This window comes from Littorina saxatilis, linkage group LG5 (genome assembly GCF_037325665.1).
Source record: "Littorina saxatilis isolate snail1 linkage group LG5, US_GU_Lsax_2.0, whole genome shotgun sequence".
Taxonomy (NCBI): domain Eukaryota; kingdom Metazoa; phylum Mollusca; class Gastropoda; order Littorinimorpha; family Littorinidae; genus Littorina; species Littorina saxatilis.
The window spans coordinates 9,946,522-9,966,904 of NC_090249.1; the positions used below are offsets into that span (position 1 = coordinate 9,946,522).

At 46.7% G+C, this 20,383-nt stretch overlaps 1 protein-coding gene and 1 non-coding gene across 5 annotated transcripts in view; both read right to left on the minus strand.

Moving 5' to 3' along the window:
* The window catches only part of LOC138966263 (microtubule-associated serine/threonine-protein kinase 3-like), a 211,480-nt gene that overhangs the window by 15,389 nt on the left and 175,708 nt on the right, over positions 1-20,383 (minus strand). For all 4 annotated transcript variants that reach the window (XM_070338411.1, XM_070338412.1, XM_070338410.1 and 1 more), the window contains 10 exons: positions 19,464-19,638; positions 18,305-18,396; positions 17,238-17,318; positions 16,772-16,842; positions 4,302-4,418; positions 3,699-3,809; positions 2,631-2,858; positions 1,731-1,870; positions 1,151-1,365; positions 516-673 (listed from right to left, as the gene is read on the minus strand). In XM_070338411.1, coding sequence (XP_070194512.1) covers positions 516-673; positions 1,151-1,365; positions 1,731-1,870; positions 2,631-2,858; positions 3,699-3,809; positions 4,302-4,418; positions 16,772-16,842; positions 17,238-17,318; positions 18,305-18,396; positions 19,464-19,638 — 1,388 coding nt within the window. The remainder of the gene's footprint in view (positions 1-515; positions 674-1,150; positions 1,366-1,730; positions 1,871-2,630; positions 2,859-3,698; positions 3,810-4,301; positions 4,419-16,771; positions 16,843-17,237; positions 17,319-18,304; positions 18,397-19,463; positions 19,639-20,383) is intronic.
* LOC138967891 (5S ribosomal RNA) lies at positions 10,750-10,868 on the minus strand. The gene has a single exon (XR_011456067.1). It is a non-coding gene; the product is annotated as a 5S ribosomal RNA (ribosomal RNA).

Below are 20,383 nucleotides of genomic sequence, written 5' to 3' on the forward strand. Positions count from 1 at the left end.
TCAGTGTCAGAAATCATGTGGTAAAGACATATTCAAATACCACAAACATTCTGCCAAAATGGAAACGACTAGAACCACATCTGTACAACACATATATATATATGAGTGACAAAACCAATCAAAGAAAACAAACAAACCAAAACAAACAGAAGGCACACAGCTATTTCTTAGCAACTGCATGTCAGCTATCTTCAGCTACATCTAGTTCGAAATTGTGTTGGAATATGTACTGAGTTATCAACAACGAGTCTCTTGACGTTTAAATCGATATTCCTTGTGTGCAATTACATTTTTTTAAAGCATTATTTACATTACATAAAGACAAAACTGGCACTACAAATGAACAGAAAATCAGGCACTTCCATGCTAGCACTTTAACTCAAAGAAAATAGACCACTTCTTCTAGCACTATGAACAAAAGGAAAGTAGGCTAAAGACGGCTAGAGGATTCAGGCGGTCTATATTGAAGACAGTTTGAGCCGAGTGTAGAAAAGCATGACAAAGAAAGTCCCCACCTTTAGGACTGCAGGGCTTCTCCCCTTCGGAGGAGATGGCGAACTTGGGGATGTTCTTGAGGGAGGGTTTGCCGTGCGGTAGGGAGGGAGAGTTGCAGGTGTCGCTGTCCGTTTGTGACGAGTCCGAGTGACTGGTTCCCGCACGGGCCTGATGCAAACTGAAATAAACAAATAAGAATTAACAAATACCTAAGTTTACTAGTCATGCACACATACATACACTCTGAAATAAAACAATAAAACAAGTTTACCGTTCAAGCACAAAATAATGCATACACCAAGCACAAAAATGAAATGTCAAATAAAGGGTAAAATGCAGAACACCCACTGCAATTGGCAGCGAACAAAGCACATTTCTTTGATGTCCTTTTCTTATCAAATATTCTGCAGGTAAATAGAAGTCTGCAAATAGAACAAGCTTTTTTTTCTGACAAATATGCCGAGGGTCAAGCAACAGAAATCACAACTTGATGATTTGTGTACTTTTGCCGCTTACAAAAACAAAACGCAGAGGTGTACCATACCTGAGAGCACACTTCACAATGAGTACAGCTCTGTGTTAAATTGTCGATCCTCGGATTCTAACATCCCCTCTACACTTCAAATTATTCTTTCACAGTCAGTCTCTCTCTTACCTGTCCGCTGTCTTGAACACATCCTCGTCCAGTTTGACATCAGAGCGGCTATCTGTGGAATCTGAGTATGCGCTGTCCTTCCTCGGCATTCCGCGCAGTTCCTGTGAGCCGTCTGAACTCTCCGAGTCCTTCCTCTCTAGCGCTCGCCTCTCCAGCACTCGGGTCCTGAAGTCGTCAGCGCTCGAGTGCCGTCTCCTGTCTCTGTCTCGGCTATCCTGATGAGGAGAGACATTAGCACATTGAAGGCACATTTCTGAAAAGCTATTAGTCAATATTTAAGAGTCAATTCATTTTTGTTTGTTTAAAAGTCCAATGTGTAGATCTGATATGGTGAGCTGAATCTTTTCCACAGGAAAGACTGTTCCTTTAAATTGAAGACATGTGCATGCCATGTGTGTGTGTGTGTATGTGTGTGTGTGAATGTGTGTGTGTAAATGTGTGTGCATGCATGTGTGTTCGTGTGTGTTCGTGTGTGTGTGTGTGTGTGTGTGTTCGTGTGTGTTCGTGTGTGTGTGTGTGTGTGTGTGCATGCGTGCATGCATGCATGCGTGTGTGTGGCGGATGGAACCTTTCTGCTCACATCTTGGTGGAGCTCCTCAACCTTGGAGTATACCTTGGAGTAGCGGGGGGAGCAGGAGGAAAAGCTGTGGAACAAGATGTCCTCCCCGTCATCCTCTGTGTCCTCCGTGTCAAGGTCGTGGTTGTAACGCTCCAAGCGACCTAGTAACAGAGTTTAAAAATGTAGGCTTCCTAGGTTTTCTGCTGTAAAATATGATAAGCCCAACCCAAATGATCTTTAAATGTCAAGAGTATTTCTGACACAGCTGAGTAATAAGAATAATAATGGTAAAGCTAAATTCTTTTCAAGTAAATGAAATGCAAATGATCTATTAACTCATTGTCTCCCAGGTACGGATATATCCGTACCCACTCATATGGCTCTATCTGACCAGGTACGGATATATCCGCTCAGACTGTTAGCTTCAGTCGCTTCCTGTAACGTCCATCTAACGCCTGCATTCCAGCGTGTTGATACACAGTTACTACACAGTTACTACAATTCAGAGTGACCTGCTGCAGCACAGCTGGTCTCGGCTAAAACAAACTTGGTCAACATAGGTGGGGTAGAAAGTGTGAAGAGAAAAATCTGTTGCCGGACATTCCTAAAGTGTAACGTCAGTCATGGTACCCAACTCAACGATATTTTCAGAGCTTGATTTCAGTTTTATAAAACAATATATATATTTTTTAAACACAGGCTTCAAGACGGCCTCCAGCCACACACTGAGAGAGAGAGAGAGAGAGAGAGAGAGAGAGAGAGAGAGAGAGAGAGAAAGAGAGAGAGAGACAGAGAGAGAGAGATATATAGAGAGAGAGAGAGATAGAGATAGAGAGAGAGAGAGAGAGAGAGAGAGAGAGAGAGAGAGAGAGAGAGAGTCACACTAACACACAGATGGGTGTAAAGTGCACAAAGTCTCACTGTCAAAGTAGCTGGTGTCCTCCTCCCCGTCAAGCTGTGGCACAAACTCAGCCTTCTGCCTCAGGATGGACTCCCAGTCCACGACGTCAAAGAAGGGGTGTTCCTTCACCTCCTGCGCTCCGCCGGTGCCCAGCCGCTCCAGGGGGTCGTGGGTCAGTAGCTGCTGGATCAGGTCCTTGGCGTCGTTCTGGCCCTGCCACTCCTCTTCCTCTGGCCACTCTATCTCCTCTGTAACCAGTGTTGTTTTCACCATTAATCGTCTACTTTTACACACACAGCTCTGTTGTTTGGTAAACAACTCACTTGAAAGGATAACAAAAGTGTTTTTTTTTTCAAGCATCATTAATCATGTACATTTACACACGCAGCTCTGTTGTTCTGTTGGCTGCTAACTTGAAAGCAGAGGACAATACATGGGTAGGACTGAAACATGTCATGAATCCTGATGAATTCTAAGACTCTGAAGAATTTGTATAATTAACAACCAAAATAACTTTACCACAGACATTACGAATCCGGATTTCCGGCATATACCGGAAGAATCCCACCCATGACAACAGGTCAACTGCACCTGGCTTCTAAATATGTATCAGTCAAAATATCCTGGCCAAAAAAATAAAATTGTTTTGTCAGAAGACATCTTATGTTTCAAAACTATCAGACATTCGACCGGCCTGGGGTCAGAATAATGCATCAGATTAAAAATGTATGCGTAAATGTTTGAAGACGGAGGCCTGGGAACAACACTGTGAAAGGATCAGTACAAATAAGATTTTGAAAGTAAGCCACATCTGCCGTCTGTAGCAAACACCATTACCTATGCAAAAAACACTCCCTTTTGAAGAACATGCTGCACCAAAGCATATTTCAAATTATATGCACATTGTCTTATATCTTGCATGTTATTTACTTCAAATTGACTCTGTCATTGTTGCTCAAAGCCAACACAAAGTTCAACCTGAAAGTGGATTTCATGTTACAGGTATAAGTTGAAAAGTATCATTTTCACCTGAATGTGTCATGCAATCGAGATACAAGACTGAAATATGCTCCGTGGGGGTCACTGACCATTAATAACTTGAGAGAAGAGCTCCTCGGGTGTGTTGCCGAAGAAAGGAACGCATCCCACCAGGAACTCGTACAGGATGACGCCCATCGACCACCAGTCCACTGGCTTCCCTGCAAACATCAGATCAAACATAACTGCATGGCCATCAGCTGTGGTCCACCCTAGGGGCAAGAGGCTAACAGCCACTAGCAGTATTAGGAAAATCTACACAAACAAGTCACATTCCCTTTCAATGCAAATGTAGAAGAGCACAAGTTGCTAGATAAGCTAGAGTGGACAATGGAACGCTGGATGACTTGAGTGAACCCATAGAGTGCTGAGCATAGCTAGCTATCACACTGTTGCTAGTCTCACACTTTCTCTATACAGTGCAACCTTCTTTTTAAGACCCCCAAATTTAAGACTTCCCCCTTTTAAAGACCTGGCTTTTCCACATTTTCTTTTCATAACCTGTAAATGTACCTGTTTTAAGACTCCCTTCCTTTTTAAGACCCGATATCCTCAGGTTTTTGGAGTTCTTAAGGGAGGGGGGGGGGGGGGGGGGTTCTAGTGTACACATGATTTAGTAGGAGGAGCACATAAGTACAACTATAGACACTGACCATAGCCTGCTCGCAGTATGACCTCAGGTGCGATGTACTCCGGTGTTCCAAACACCTGTTTGTCTCTGAACTGTTTGCTGTCTTTGTCCAAGGCATCCTCATACAAATTGGTCGTTACTGAAACAAACAGAAATCCAAAATGAACACTCAGAAACTTCAAAGTAAGTTTGCACAAATATGCCTACAGCACTTTGTTTTATCAGACAAATCCCAACTATGCTGACTTGTAGCTTCAGTCTTTAAAAAAAATTAAAAATGAATACGCCGGACACACACGCTATAGAATATATTTCAAACCATTCACTTTTGTTTTTCTCAAAGCATCTATCTGCTGTCATCAATTTAATAATATAAAACAAAACCAAGTGGAGAAAACAATGTCAATGACATATGTATGAAGCAACGTTAGGGAGGCTCACGCTCTCCGCGGCCCCGGCAGTCAAGCAGAGAGTGCAAAGAGCTGTTTTCAACTCAAAATTGTGCTTATTGTAAGGCTTCTTTTTAAGCCTACTGTCTATATGATACTTACCGAGACAGTACTATTCTTGCACATTATCTATTATAGGCCGAAAAAATTGGACAAAACGCTGAGTGGGTACAATTATCTCCCATAACCATGCGCCACCGTGGATCCCAAGCACTGTCCGAGTGCTTCCCCCTTACAGGATGTAGGTGGCGCGTCCTCTTTCTTTATGAGCTGCAGACCCTCAAAAAGCCCATAACATATCAAGAGGGGAGGCGGGAGGGAAACTCTAATAGTACTGTCTCGGTAAGTATCATATAGACAGTAGGCTTAAAAAGAAGCCTTACAGTCAATATAACACTTACCTCGACAGTACTATTCTTGCACAGAATACCAGAGTGGTGTGAGGGTGATATGTAGAGTATTAAACTCCTTAATCAAAATCACTTAAATCCAAGGATTAAGATACCCAGGCAATTTTCGAACAGTACTACCGTAAAAGAAAATATACCCAAGAAACATACCTTAGACTGACGTGACCATGCTGGCAACCACTGCTGTGTGGTGAACTCAATGTCAAAGTCCAGGCCACTCAAAGCTTGAATACCACTGAGTCTACGGCAAGTGGCTAAAGCGATGAGGAACAATTAGTCTTAAAAATCAGCAACTTGATACTGATGCCTGCCAGGGGTTCAAACTCATTGCTACGCAGGAGTTTGAGGACCAGAAAGACATCCCCCTTGGGAAATGAAACCCGAGGTTTAGACACCGCTGCATTGCTAATACCCGAAAGGACATTAGCGATGAGGGAGGACCTGATCAAGTGTTCAGGTCTGCGACCAGTAGCGGCCGCAATCGTGGAAGCGATGGCAGATCTGTATCCAAGAAGAGTCTTAGAAGAAAGACTCTTCTTTTGATACACTTCCACCAGGAAGTTGGCCAAGTCCTGTGTTGAGGGATAAAGCGGCTTTATCCCCTTGGACAAGGCGAAGGTGGCCCAAGCTCTCCAGCGTAAGTCGTAGAGCTGATTAGTTGATCGCCTCTTAGCGTTCAAGGAAAACTCTACTGAACTCTTGTGCAATCCTAGTGCAAGCAGTTTGGAGCGCACAAGAGCCATGCGGTCAAGCACAGACTCTCTGGACGTGGATGAGGGAGGCATGATCGAGGCTGGAGCAGACCTCCCCCGTCCAGATCCAGAGGTAGAGGGTCTAAGTGGGTGAGACCGCGAAGATCTGGAAACCACAGAGCTGTTGGCCAGTAAGGCGCGACCAAAATCAGTCTTGGTCGTTCCTGCAGATATTTTGCCAGCACCCTCGGAATCAGAGATGTCGGGGGATAGGCGTAAGCATCGAGGAGCCTCCACAAGAGAGTGAATGCGTCCAAGTGGAACGCATTCATGTCTCGAAAGGGGCTGACGTACCTGGGAAGCCGAGCGCTGAATCGAGTTGCGAACCGATCGATCAGAGGACGGTCCCACCTTGCCCACAGACGCTGTAGAACGTTGTGGGCGATGGTCCATTCTGTGGAGAGAACCTGATCGCCCCGACTGAGAATGTCGACCAGGGCGTTCAGTTTCCCCGGAACGAACTGGACTGACATCCGGACCTGATTGGTCTGGCACCAGAGCAGAATCTCCTCCGCCAACAGGTAGAGGGACCGAGAATTGGTGCCCCCCTGGTGGCGAAGGTAAGCTAAGCATGTGGTGTTGTTGTCCCCGTTGAAAATCAGAGGGGCCAAGGACAGGCCGAATGGGAGGGCCCGAAACTCGAACACTGTGCCCTCCCAAACGAACCGGAGCAGATGTCGGTACCCCGGGGCCACCAGGATGTGGAAGTAAGCATCCTGGAGGTCCCAGACATGGCCCAATCGTTTGGCCGGATGGCCAACCGGACCGACGAAGGGGTTTCCATCTTGAACTTGCACCTGTGAAGGTACAAGTTCAAGGTGGAGAGGTCCAACACCGGCCTGAACCGGCCGTCCTTTTTGGGGACGGTGAACAGGCGGGAGCAGAACCCCGGAGAAGGCTGAGAAAGGGGGTAGACCGCCTTCTTCTCGACCAACGAGTTCACCTCGTCCTGAAGAGCCTGCCATCTGGCAGGGTCTCGAGGAGGGGGGAACGTCCAGGGTAGAGCGGACAATGGAGGTTGTGACGACAGCGGTAGAGAAAACCCCGACCACACCACCCTCAAGAAAAACTGGTTGCAGACCAGTCTGCCCCACATGCCGCGGGCCCGAAAAAGGGAACCGACGGACGAAAGAGGGGCAACTTGAGGGGGCGTCAACGTAGGGCCGGGACTCACTGAAAATTCTGCTGGCGGGCAGGCGCAGGCTTGCGACCACCCCCCCTGGTGGTGCTGCTTCCCCTTACCTGTCTGAGCACCCTTCGTCTTGCTTGGGAACGCAACAGGCGCCTAAGAGGAGGAAGAAGGAGGCAGTGAAACTGGCTTCTTCTTCTTCTGAGGCTGGGAGCTGGAGGTGACTGTAGCACTTCTCTTACTCCCCGCCGCCGTCGCCGAAGCAGCGAGGCCAACCATCAGAGAATCAGTGTTCCTCTGGCGTGTGGACTCCACCACAGAACGAACAGTGTCCGGATGAAAGAGGGAAGAAGGCTGAGAAAACGTGTTCCTCAGACTCTTCCTCATATCCGGAGGCACTATAGAAGTAGGCAGAAAATGATCACGGAACAGGGCCAATAAAGTGGACCCGTGTTCCAATGGCCAATTCTGCCGCAGACGACACGCACGATCGCACGGCATGCAAAGCCCGATCCACTCGAACCGTGTCAAGGACCCGAGTGGAATCGGACTCTGCCCGATCGGGAGGGTCCAACAGTGTGGACAGCGTGCTCATCCATGTCAAGGCCTGTGATTGGGCCTCGACTGTGGAAGAAACGGTGGCCTCAAGATTGTGGAACGAAGCAGAGCTCAGTTCCACCTTCTTGACCGAAGGCACCTCCCCAACGAACACATCACCGTCAGCCCCACCCTAAACACTCGAAGTCTGGAAAGGGAGAGTTCGAGAGTCAAAGGGAAAAGGGAGGGACGAAACAGATTGGACACGAGGAAACAGTGGAGGTGCGCCTCCCGAAGGAAAGCATGGCACTGAACCCGAGTCCTCCCGAGGAACATAGGTCGCGTTTGCACGTGAATCTGTACTCCTCAGGCGATGTGCTGCCGCTTCCACCGTGGCACTAAGACTAGGGTGGAACGCGAATTGCCGGCGGACGGATCGTTCATAAAACGAGCCGCCGGCAGACGCGGCGTGAGCCTCCCGCGCCCGGGCCGAAGCGGACTCAAAGGACGAGAGGGCGTCTCAGGGAAGGACGTCCTGAAACTGTTCAAACGTCCTTCTAGCTGTGCGAGGACGAGCCTCCTGCCTCTCGTCCTCAGACCCCGGGTCCAGGTCCTGTGTGTCAACACTAGACGACAGACGCTTAAGAGAGGCATCCGTGACGTCAAGACGCCGCGTGATGTCTGTCATGTACTGTTGGAAAGTACGAAGCATAGCTTCGGAAGTTCCATCAGAAACCGGCAAGGGTAGAGGATCAGTGTTAACCTCAGGGCGACCCTGATCCTCCTCCCTATCGTCCTCCGACTCACTCTCCTCTTCACTTCCCGACAACTCCTCAAAAGCAGGAGTGTAGGGAGCTTGAGGGGGAAGAGCCGAAAGCGATGAAGCAGGCTGTGAAGAAACGCCCACAGAAGCAAGAGGCCGCGAAGACTCCTGCCCCAAAAACGAAACGTCTCCAGCAGCCGAAGGGGGAGAAAAACAACAACCCTGCGACTGTTGGGTCAGCCCAGCCAACGAACCCCCGCCATTTATAGACTGAACAGGAACCCATCGGGTCTGATCAGAAAAGAAATGGTCCGGTCCGGTCCGGTCCGGTCGGGGGTGCCGATCCGGTCCGGTAGGGTGGTCCGGTGTTCCGGTCCGGTGCCGGACCATCCGGAGGTCCCGTTCGGCACCGAACCATCGTACCCACAGAAGTGTTCGGGTGGTTAGGTCCGGACGTGGACATACCGTACCATCCGGACCCGTGGTCCGGTATGGTCCGGTTCGGTGCCAGACCATCCAGACCAACAGAGGTGGTCGGGTGGTCCGGCACCGGGCCATCCGGACCCGTAGGTCCGGACCCGTAGGTCCGGACCCGTAGGTCCGGTACCATCCGGAGGTCCTGTTCGGCACCGAACCATCCGTACGCACAGAAGTGTTCGGGTGGCTCGGTCCGGGCGTGGACGTACCGTACCATCCGGACCCGTAGGTCCGGTTCGGTGCCAGACCATCCGGACCAACAGAGGTGGTCGGGTGGTCCGGACCGGTCCGGTAGGGTGGTCCGGTGTTCCGGTCCGGTGTTCCGGTCCGGTCCCGTACCATCCAGAGGTCCCGTTCGGCACCGAACCATCCGTACCCACAGAAGTGTTCGGGTGGTTCGGTCCGGACGTGGACACACCGTACCATCCGGACCCGTAAGTCCGGTGGTCCGGTGCCAGACCATCCGGACCAACAGAGGTGGTCGGGTGGTCCGGTACCGGACCATCCGAACCCGTAGGTTCGGTCCGGTCCCGTAGCATCCGGAGGTCCCGTTCGGTACCGAACCATCCGTACCCACAAAAGTGTTCGGGTGGCTCGGTCCGGACGTGGACATACCGTACCATCCGGACCCGTAGGTCCGGTTCGGTGCCAGACCATCCGGACCAACAGAGGTGGTCGGGTGGTCCGGACCGATCCGATAGGGTGGTCCGGTGTTCCGGTCCTGTCCAGTACCATCCGGAGGTCCCGTACGGCACCGAACCATCCGTACCCACAGAAGTGTTCGGGTGGTTCGGTCCGGACGTGGACCTACCGTACCATCCGGACCCGTAGGTCCGGTATGGTCCGGTTCGGTGACAGACCATCCGGACCAACAGAGGTGGTCGGGTGGTCCGGTTCGGACCGGACCACTGGTCCGGTACCGGACCATCCGAACCCGTAGGTTCGGTCCGGTCCCGTAGCATCCGGAGGTCCCGTTCGGTACCGAACCATCGGTACCCACAAAAGTGTTCGGGTGGCTCGGTCGGACGTGGACATACCGTACCATCCGGACCCGTAGGTCCGGCATGGTCCGGTTCGGTGCCAGACCACCCGGACCAACAGAGGTGGTCGAGTGGTCCGGCCCCGACCGGACCACTGGTCCGGTACCGTACCATTCGGACCCGTAGGTCCGGTGGTCCGGTGTGTTCCGGTTCGGTGCCAGACCACCCAGACCAACAGAGGTGGTCGGGTGGTCCGGTCCCGACCGAACCACTGGTCCCGTACCGTACCATCCGGACCCGTAGGTCCGGGGGTCCGGCAAGGGCCAGAGGTACTGTCCCGCACCGGACCCTAAGGTCCGGTACGGTCCCGTACCATGGGTCCCGTCCGGACCAAACCCGGAGGTCAAGTCCAGTCGGGACCCGTGGGTCCGGTTCGATCCCGACCCGTAAGCCTGGAACGTTCCGGACCCTTGGTCCGGACCATCCGTCACCCGAACACCAGACGCTAAGGAATGGCGTGGGGTCAAGACGGTCCGGTCGGAGGTGTCGGTCTGAGCAACAGAAACAATGTTCCCGTCGCCCTGACCATTCGACAGAAGTACCACGTTCTGTCGAACACCTCCACGTCCAGTAACTAGTCGGCCGGAGCGTCTTATCAAGAGGGACAGCCACCAGTCACACGGACGTCAGAGGGAACCGTAGTAGCAGTGGTCGTAGGCACGAAGCCTGAAACCCCTGCCCCCACAGGACCGCCCTGAACGGGGTCAATTCGCATCCCAACCCCAGCGGGGAGGGAATTCAGAGACCCCGTCATCTCCTCCGATCTCCCCCCCCAGAAGGCCGAAACTACTGTCGAAACAGCAGCAGACGACCCAGCGAGGGAGTTCAGAGGAGGACCCGTGTCCCTCCTGGCTTCCACAGCGGTGGAAACCGAGGAGGGCACAGGAGAGGCACCGGAAAAGGAAGATTTTAATGCCAACTGCACCCGGTGTTCCCAGGCGGTCACCCATCCAAGTACTAACCGGGCCCGACGTTGCTTAACTTCGGTGGTCGGACGAGAACCGGTGTTTACAACGTGGTATGGCCGTTGGCTGTCAAAACCTGAGTCTCTCCAGTAGCCCCTAGATCGGATTCACCAACCCCCAAAGAGGGTTGGGAATCGACCTGCCCCCGGATTCGAGCCAGGGAGGAGAAGGAAACCTTCCCCCCAGGCTTGAAACCGGGAGGAGCTGAAGCCTGAGACTGAGGGCCGGACAACGGCGTCGAAGGGGGGGAAGCTTGTTCCACTGAAGGAGAAGGAGAAAGAAGCTTTTTCTTTCCCCTCGACCTTCCCCGAACCTTCGACGGCGCAGCCCCGCCCGAAGTCCCAGGCTCAAGCCCAGCCTGTTTGAGCAAGCTCGCATTGAGCTTGCTCAAACAGGCTTTCTCCGCCCTCCCTCGCCGCAAACGCAAAGCGTTTGGGGAGGGAGAGTCGGAGCGCCGAAAGATCCCCTTCTCCGTGCGTAAAACATGACGCTGGGCGCCCGGAGAAGGGTTGCCCCCGGCAGACTCTGGTTCCGTAGAACCAGAGCCCAAAACAGGACGAGACATCCTACCTCGCCCTGTACGTACCCTTAAAGACCGAGAATTAACAAAATTCAAAGAAAATTTAGGTCAATACTCAAGTGAATGCGGCGAAACGAGAAGCAGACGACCGGTCACCACGAAGTAGGACGGGAGGCACGCCGAGTCCGCCACACAAAAACGGAGGCACAAGTTGAAGGAAACACAACGTAGCCTCAAGCCAGAAGTGGAATAACACACAATAATCCAACAGGTGATAGTCCACACAGAAAAGAAGCCTCTTAGTCCAAAATAATCCGGGAGCGTAGCAGAAACACAGCCGGTCTGACACGCGCGAAAAAAAAAAGGACGCGCCACCTACATCCTGTAAGGGGGAAGCACTCGGACAGTGCTTGGGATCCACGGTGGCGCATGGTTATGGGAGATAATTGTACCCACTCAGCGTTTTGTCCAATTTTTTCGGCCTATAATAGATAATGTGCAAGAATAGTACAGTAGAACCCCTCACAACGACCCCCCTCTCTAAGGACTACCCCGCCACAACGACCCTTTTTTTTTTAACCGATGTGTTTCCTTATGTAGTTGTCACCAGTGTAGCGACCACCCCGCTCTAACGTCTAAGGACCGACCTAAGAGCTTGTGTAACGACTTTGTCAGACAAAACCAAGACTCAGTCAGCGTAACGCATCACTGACAAACCGGTTATAACCAGTTATAACCATCTTGCGTAAGCAAAGGCACTAATTAACCGCTGAGAGGTGTGATGGTTGGGTGGGCTGAGTAAACATCACAAACCAATCATCGAGAAAACAAACTCACGTGACCAACACACACCGTTCAATTCAGTCAGAATAGACAGTCTTTGGACAGAAGAGCAGTGGAGATCGACATGGCGTCTACAAAGAAAAGAAAATATTTAACTCTCGAGAATCGAGTGAATGTTGTGAACAGACACAAACAGGGAGAAACTGCCATCGCGATTGCAAAAAGTCTTGATGTTGGAAAATCGCAAATTCAAAGAATTATCCAACTCCAAGAAAACATTCTGAAAAAGGTGGGGAAGTGGTGACAAGGCAGTGAACGCACTCACCATGCACTGACATCATACAAAAGCAGCCACACAAACACAGCACAGAGGCAGAGGCAGGTGTGCAGATGCTTTGTGAGAATAAGCGTTGAAAACCAGTTTGAATAAAAAACCAGCAGATAGAGCCGCATGTCATAATCATTCTTCTTGTCTGGCTTTATTGACTGCATGCCGATCTTGTGGCAGTGACTTTTCACTCTTCAGTCCGACAAACCGCTGTCACTCTCCCTCACTGACTACCCAAAGCGCTGACAACTGATGTTTGGAAGAGTACACCTCTCTATTTCTCTCCAATGCTCTTCCTGCTGACTTCAGTGACACCGGACACCCCACTGAGTTTAGCCAGCTACCCCCCCCCCCCCTCCCTCTCTCTCTCTCTCTCCCCCCAGCCATGTACTGTTTGGTGCTGTGGCCAGAGAGGTGTCACCGGCTAATTGAGGCCAGCTGCACTGTTCACTCAGAGCAAAACTAGTTGACTGTGTCTAACTTTTGACAAAGCAACACAACTGAAGGGTTCACAGATTAGGTAACCGACTCACTGGTCAAGGCTGCAGGGAAACAAGAGTATCTTTTCAATGAAAGAGGTTACACACAGATACGCGATGCTGAGAACGGTGGCCGATTTTTCACTCTCTTTCTCGGAGGGCCTTCATCATTGAAGGGACTGCTGTAAAGAAATGCTTGCTCAGAAACTAACTCTTTTTGCATTGAAACATGCACCAGAACTGGTGGACACCATCGACAATGTCAAACATGAAATCGAAGCAGTTTGCTTGAGGAAACGGTCGTCAGCAACTCAAACTTCTCTGTTTTCTTTTTTTAAGAAAATCTGAGGTGACTTTCTTTGTGGCCCCGCCCCCTCCCTCTGTAAGGACCCCCCTCCATAAGGACCGATTTTTGTCAACATTTTCAAGGTCGCTAGAGAGGGGTTCTACTGTACTGTCGAGGTAAGTGTTATATTGACTTGAATTTTTATTGAAAACAAATAAAGTATGAATGCTCTTGAGTATAGTCATCTTAGTACACTCATCTAAGTTTGATGTGAAAAAAATGTGTTTACATAGTTGTATTTGGATGTGTAAAACGCCCCAAAGCGTCGCGCACCTGCGTCGGACTTAGCCGCTGGCTGGCTGTGCAGCGATTTCGCCTCAAGCCACGGCTTTGTTCTAAATCGGTCCCGAAACAACCCTGTTTTTGGTTGGTTCGGCCTTGCAAACTATAAATAATTCACCAATGAAACTTGGCAGAAGTAAAGATCTCCTCTCTGTTTACGTCATATCAAGCGATGAACCAATGGGAAGCACTGTAACACATCACACACGAACCATTCTCAAACGAAGAGGTCACAGTCGTTCCATTCATTGATCGAAGTTCATCGCATCGCGTATGATAGTCAACATCTTGAATTTTCTTGTGCCAAAGTTTCTCATTTGTAATCGAAGCGGTTTCTTATGCCGAGCGTTTTTAAGACGAGAATTTGAGCGTCGAATCGCACTCCTGACAAAGCCGAGTGGAGACCGAGTTGCTGTGTTCCACGCTGCAGAATTTGTTATGGCGGGCGAGTCAACTAACTGCTGTGGGGGCGTCGATTGGGTATGTAATTTGATCTGAACTGTTTCTCTGTCGAAATGTGCATTAGTTTTAAATGAAAATCAAATTATAACTAAGTTCTAGTGTTTCAAGCTATCGAAAGTTAAATTGTGTTTGTAAATCGGCTTAGATGCAACATATTCGATTTTGATGTGGAGATCATCATCCCCGGTATTTGGGCGATACCACTGTCGGACAATCCCTGAGGTTTCGCTGATCGAGCTGTGTTTTGTTTTTTAAAGTAAGCTTAAAGTAAACGCATCCTGAATCTCATTAAACATAAGATTGATGAGATATTTTCAATAAATCTGTAATTTTGATCTTTTCTTCTGGATGGTAACAAATTATAATAGATCAGAGTGACTTTTCAGGAATGAAACGTGGCCGTAAGTGCGACTGAATGACAGACAAGTAAGACTGTTGACGTCGGCAATTGTGCATAAAAGTTAGTTAAATGTTATTTATTATAAGTTATTTACTTCGGACAATAAAGAAGTGTATTTATTATCGCCTGCTTTGTATTTTTTATGATTATTTTAATAACGTTTAGTTACTAGTAGCTGTAACTGTAAGGACTCAATATTTGTTTTTCTCAATCTCAGTCTCACAGTCACAGTGTGAAGATTTGTATTTTTTGGCTTTTAATTATAAGCTTCTTATAGGTTGAGCATTTGGATGCATACACAAAAACCTGTTTTGCAGTGTTCTCAATAACATAGGTTATCACTTTGTTTGCCTTGACACCCCCTATCATAAACAGTAAGTTGAGTAATACTACACCCACAAATACAGAGTAAATTTAAACAAGTAAATACAAATAAATTAGACTGACCTGTGACAATGTGTTATTTCAATTTTCATAGCTTCATTTTTGACAAAATCTGAATTTTCAGTTTGTCTGTGGCAAAGTGCCTTAACAGGAGAAATGCATACATACTACTGTGCCAGTTTTGTTTGCTGAATATGAATCATGATGACTGGAGCTGATTTTAATTGTTGTTACTATTGGTGAATTTGTAAATCAAGGATCAATTCCTGATCTTTTTGGAATACTACCATACATCTTTTCACTGTAGTATGTGAATTATTTACCAAGAAAGACAAAATGGTTTTTTTCTATTGATATTATTTAGGCTTGAATATATTGTTTGTTTTATGTTTGATGTTCTTTTGTTTTTCAGATTGTTTGCATCCCTGATCAGAAGGCTGTTGGACCCAAGTTTTCCCTTGTGTCTGGAACCTCTCTTCTCAGCAGCTGCTTGACAACGGAATCGGGACCACTGGGGAAGGATGCTGGCACACGTACTGCGAGACATCACGAATGGGGACTTCATCTCTCTCATGGTCTCGGCTGAGAATGTGGAGAAGTGTGGCAAGGTTACTCTTCCGGACGACTCCTGTCTTAGTCGCTACTTCGAAGTTCTTCACTTCTGGCTGATGAAGTTCACCACGCAGGCGTTCAACTCCAGGTCTCCAACTTCCGTGCAATCAAAATGTGGGCGTGTGAAAAAGGACTACTTCAAGCTTGTGAGCAAGTTCAACAAACAACCGACTGAAAAGAACTGCTTGATCTTGTTCGACTTTTTGTGCCTGCCTTTCGTGTGGAAACTGAAGTCTCGTCAAAATGCAGCAGTGATAGAGTGTGCTCTGAACAAGATGGAATAGTGGCTGTTCCAGAGAAGCAAGCCCCTGCAGCCCCTTCAGCCATCCCTGCTCCTTGTGCCGGAGAGTGTCGGTGAGATTGTTCTTCGTCAAGGCAAGACTTTATTCGACAAGGATTTGGTGAGCTGCAATACCGAAAAAGACTTGCTTGCCTACCGACTTGATAGACAGCTTAGACTGAACAGTTCTCTGGAAGAAAAGATTGAGTTATTGAAAGTTCTAATGTACTTAATGATGGAGGTGTTATCCTTTTGTGATTTAAAAACAAAAGTTATGCACTGGTTGTGCTGCTAAATTGAGTTGACAAATCCACTGTTTGAATTTTTTTTATTTTTTTTTATTTTTTTAATTTTTTTTAAAAGACTTATTTGGTTACTTTATTCTTTTATTTGGTCCATATAACACAAATTGTCCCTGTGACTTGCCATTGTTGTCTCTGCTTTGAACAATATTTTTATTTTTGATGGTTTTTGGACGAATTTTTATGTGACGTAATATTTCCTTTTTCCTTATTCTAACTAAAATTGATATTTTTTTTCATCAAATCTGATTGAATATGGCTTAACTATAAAGAGCAACTAATTTCCTTTAATTTGATATATTATAAGTTTATATTAAGTGAATAAATCATGTTAAAGTGAAGATCTGCATATCTGAGAAATAAGAGTATTCATGTGATGTCGGCCATTTTTTAATTTGTCTAAATTGACTTCATTAACTACTTTTTTCGCAAATAATTTCTATATACATGCATTTTAACATTCAATAAGTATAATTAATAAAACAGTTGATGAAAAAGAGCGTTTTATGTGTTTAGTGCTCTGCACAAGTTTTTCTGGGGTTGGTGTGATGGACATTTTCCCCAACTTTGGTGCTTTATAGCTAAAATTCCTATAGAGCTACATCCCTAAAATTTTCGGATCCCATAAACAATATTATATTAAGCATATCTACAACATTTTAGAAGATTAAAGACATAACTCTTTGATTTATGAATGGTCAAAGTTGGGAAAAAAACGTTAAAAAATGAAAATGGCCGCCGGGCCTCCCTAGCAACGTTTGAGAGAAATGTGTGAAACAGTAAGTAACTTACAGCTCATGAGTCCAATCTTTGACAGTCCAAAGTCTGTCAGTTTAATGTGGCCCAGGGCAGTGATCAACAAACTGAAACACATCAACAGGCTTTGTATTAACCTCAACGTTTCACATCTCAAATACTCTCAAGTTCTAACAGCTTTCAACCATCTGTTATCTCCCTTTACCCATGTCCAAATTCAAAAGAGCTTTGTATTAACCACAAGGTTTGCAATCTGAAATACTCTGAAGTTCCAATAGGTTTCAACCACTCACCTCCCTATACCCATCTCCCAGTGCAAGAGCTTTTATATTAACCTCAAAGTTTCACATCTGAAATGGTCTACAGTTCCAACAGGTTCAAACCCATCTGTTACCTCCCTTCAGCCAGGTCACAGTTTAAAAAGTTCTGATCAGCTTTGACGTGTCTCGCTGGACATGAATTATTAATTGAAAAATAAAATGTTATCCACAAAAGTACTGACTTGTCAGGTTTGAGGTCCCGATGCACAATGCCGTAGTTGTGCAGATACTCCAACGCCAGTACAGTCTCAGCAAAATACATCCTGCAAGGGAAAGATTATTTCACTCATTTATATTATGCGTCAGTTCTGTGGATTACTGGCAACAAGCATGCAAGAAATGAAAGCAGAAAGTACAATATCATGCAAAACTCGCATAAATACTGCAAACTATGAATGCAAATCCTTATCCATCTCCTTCCACATGTTTAACTCTGAATTAGCGTCCACACTGAGCATATCATCTTCAACGGTTAGTACGGCTGCTGTCATTTGTTATATTCTTTCACTGAAGAATTCTCTTGCTCACTGCGAACCCCAAACCAGTTCCTAAAAAAAAAGTCTCAGGTGGCATCTCCCCTACTTTGTCCACTGGGGAATATTTTCATGTATCCCTCACAACATCCAATAAGTCAAACACAGTGAAACACACCTTTTAATACCATGGGGGTAAATTGACAGAGGTTACGAATGTTAGAAAAGAGGGTTTAAAAGGGAGGGAGTATTAAACAGGGGGTATTAAAAGGGAGGGAGTATTAAACAGGGGGTCTTAAAAGGGAGGGAGTATTAAACAGGGGGTCTTAAAAGGGAGGGAGTATTAAACAGGGGGTCTTACAAGGGAGGGAGTATTAAACAGGGGGTCTTAAAAGGGAGGGAGTATTAAACAGGGGGTCTTAAAAGGGAGGGAGTATTAAACAGGGGGTCTTAAAAGGGAGGGAGTATTAAACAGGGGGTCTTACAAGGGAGGGAGTATTAAACAGGGGGTCTTACAAGGGAGGGAGTATTAAACAGGGGGTCTTACAAGGGAGGGAGTATTAAACAGGGGGTCTTACAAGGGAGGGAGTATTAAACAGGGGGTCTTACAAGGGAGGGAGTATTAAACAGGGGGTCTTACAAGGGAGGGAGTATTAAACAGGGGGTCTTACAAGGGAGGGAGTATTAAACAGGGGGTCTAACAAGGAGGGTTCCACTGTTGGGTCAAACACGAGCTCAACATGTCCTGTAGTTAAAGACATTACATCACAACTTACCGTGCAAGATCCAGAGGCAGAGATCCAACATTTTTCAGTAACGTGGCGGAGTCACCTCCTTCCACATACTCCATTACCATACACAAGTGTTTCTGAAAGACAAAAGCAGTGCAAAAGTCAGCTAAACATGTTGCTATTTTTATAATCATTGCTACACTAAAATGTCAATCACTCTTTATTCTTCTTTGTTGTTGTTGCTCCTCATATGTGTAACAATAATCTTGTTCAAGTATTACGGCATCAATGGTGCTTGTTTTGAATTTCTTTCCTTAAGATTCCTGGCATCTAATGAAAGTCAGCACTGTGTTGACCTCAATGTTGCATGCAGGCTGCTCCAACCCTTCCTTCTTTTTATCTTCTATTTTTGGGGGTAGATGGGGAACATAATCCCCTCCCCTCACCCACCATTAAATCCATAAATCAACACACACAAAAAACATTTTCCAGAAATAACTGTGTGAGGTTTTTCAAGCGTTGTGGAAGAGTTGCGCCTTTGACCGTGAGTCAAACAGTAAGGACCAGTTAAAACCAGCAATTGCAGCCAAGAACTGACTCTGATGTGTATGTTATGCTGTGTAGCTTGAAAATCCTGATAGTTATTTCCGAACTTGGTGTACTTCAATGTAAATGTCTTAATCTCACATAGTGTACTTAATGTAAATGTCTTAATCTCACATAGTGTACTTAATGTAAATGTCTTAATCTCACATGGTCTACTTCAATGTAAATGTCTTAATCTCACATGGTCTACTCCAATGTAAATGTCTTAATCTCACATGGTCTACTCCAATGTAAATGTCTTAATCTCACATGGTCTACTTCAATGTAAATGTCTTAATCTCACATGGTCTACTTCAATGTAAATGTCTTAATCTCACATGGTCTACTTCAATGTAAATGTCTTAATCTCACATGGTCTACTTCAATGTAAATGTCTTAATCTCACATGGTCTACTTCAATGTAAATGTCTTAATCTCACATGGTCTACTTCAATGTAAATGTCTTAATCTCACAGTGTACTTCAATGTAAATGTCTTAATCTCACATGGTCTACTTCAATGTAAATGTCTTAATCTCACATGGTCTACTTCAATGTAAGTGTCTTAATCTCCTTTCAAAATGCAAGGTAAGAGGTGCAGTGCAGGTGTTGCTAGCCACCTTTGTTTCAAAGCTGCAGTACATGCTGACGACGAAGGGGTTGTCAGTGAAGGTGAGGATGTCACGCTCCAGGAACACCTGGTCGATCTGGTTCCTCAGCATCAGGTTCTGCTTGCAGATCTTCTTCATTGCAAACCGCTCCCGCGACTCCTTGTGGCGCACCAGGTACACAGCACTGAAACATCAACCATGCTCTCAATGTGAAACATCAAACATGCTCTCAATGTGAAATATCAAACATACTCTCAATGTGAAACATCAACCATGCTCTCAATGTGAAACATCAACCACGCTCACATCAACCATGCTCTCAATGTGAAACATCAACCATGCTCTCAATGTGAAACATCAAACATGCTCACATCAACCATGCTCTCAATGTGAAACATCAACCATGCTCTCAATGTGAAACATCAAACATGCTCTCAATGTGAAACATCAACCATGCTCTCAATGTGAAACATCAACCATGCTCTCAATGTGAAACATCAACCATGCTCTCAATGTGAAACATCAACCATGCTCTCAATGTGAAACATCAACCATGCTCTCAATGTGAAACATCAACCATGCTCTCAATGTGAAACATCAACCATGCTCTCAATGTGAAACATCAACCATGCTCTCAATGTGAAACATCAAACATGCTCTCAATGTGAAACATCAACCATGCTCTCAATGTGAAACATCAAACATGCTCTCAATGTGAAACATCAACCATGCTCTCAATGTGAAATATCAAACATGCTCTCAATGTAAAATATCAAACATGCTCTCAATGTGAAACATCAGTTACCATGCTCTCAATGTGAAACATCAACCATGCTCTCAATGTGAAGCATCAAACATGCTCTCAATGTGAAACATCAACCATGCTCTCAATGTGAAACATCAACCATGCTCTCAATGTGAAACATCAA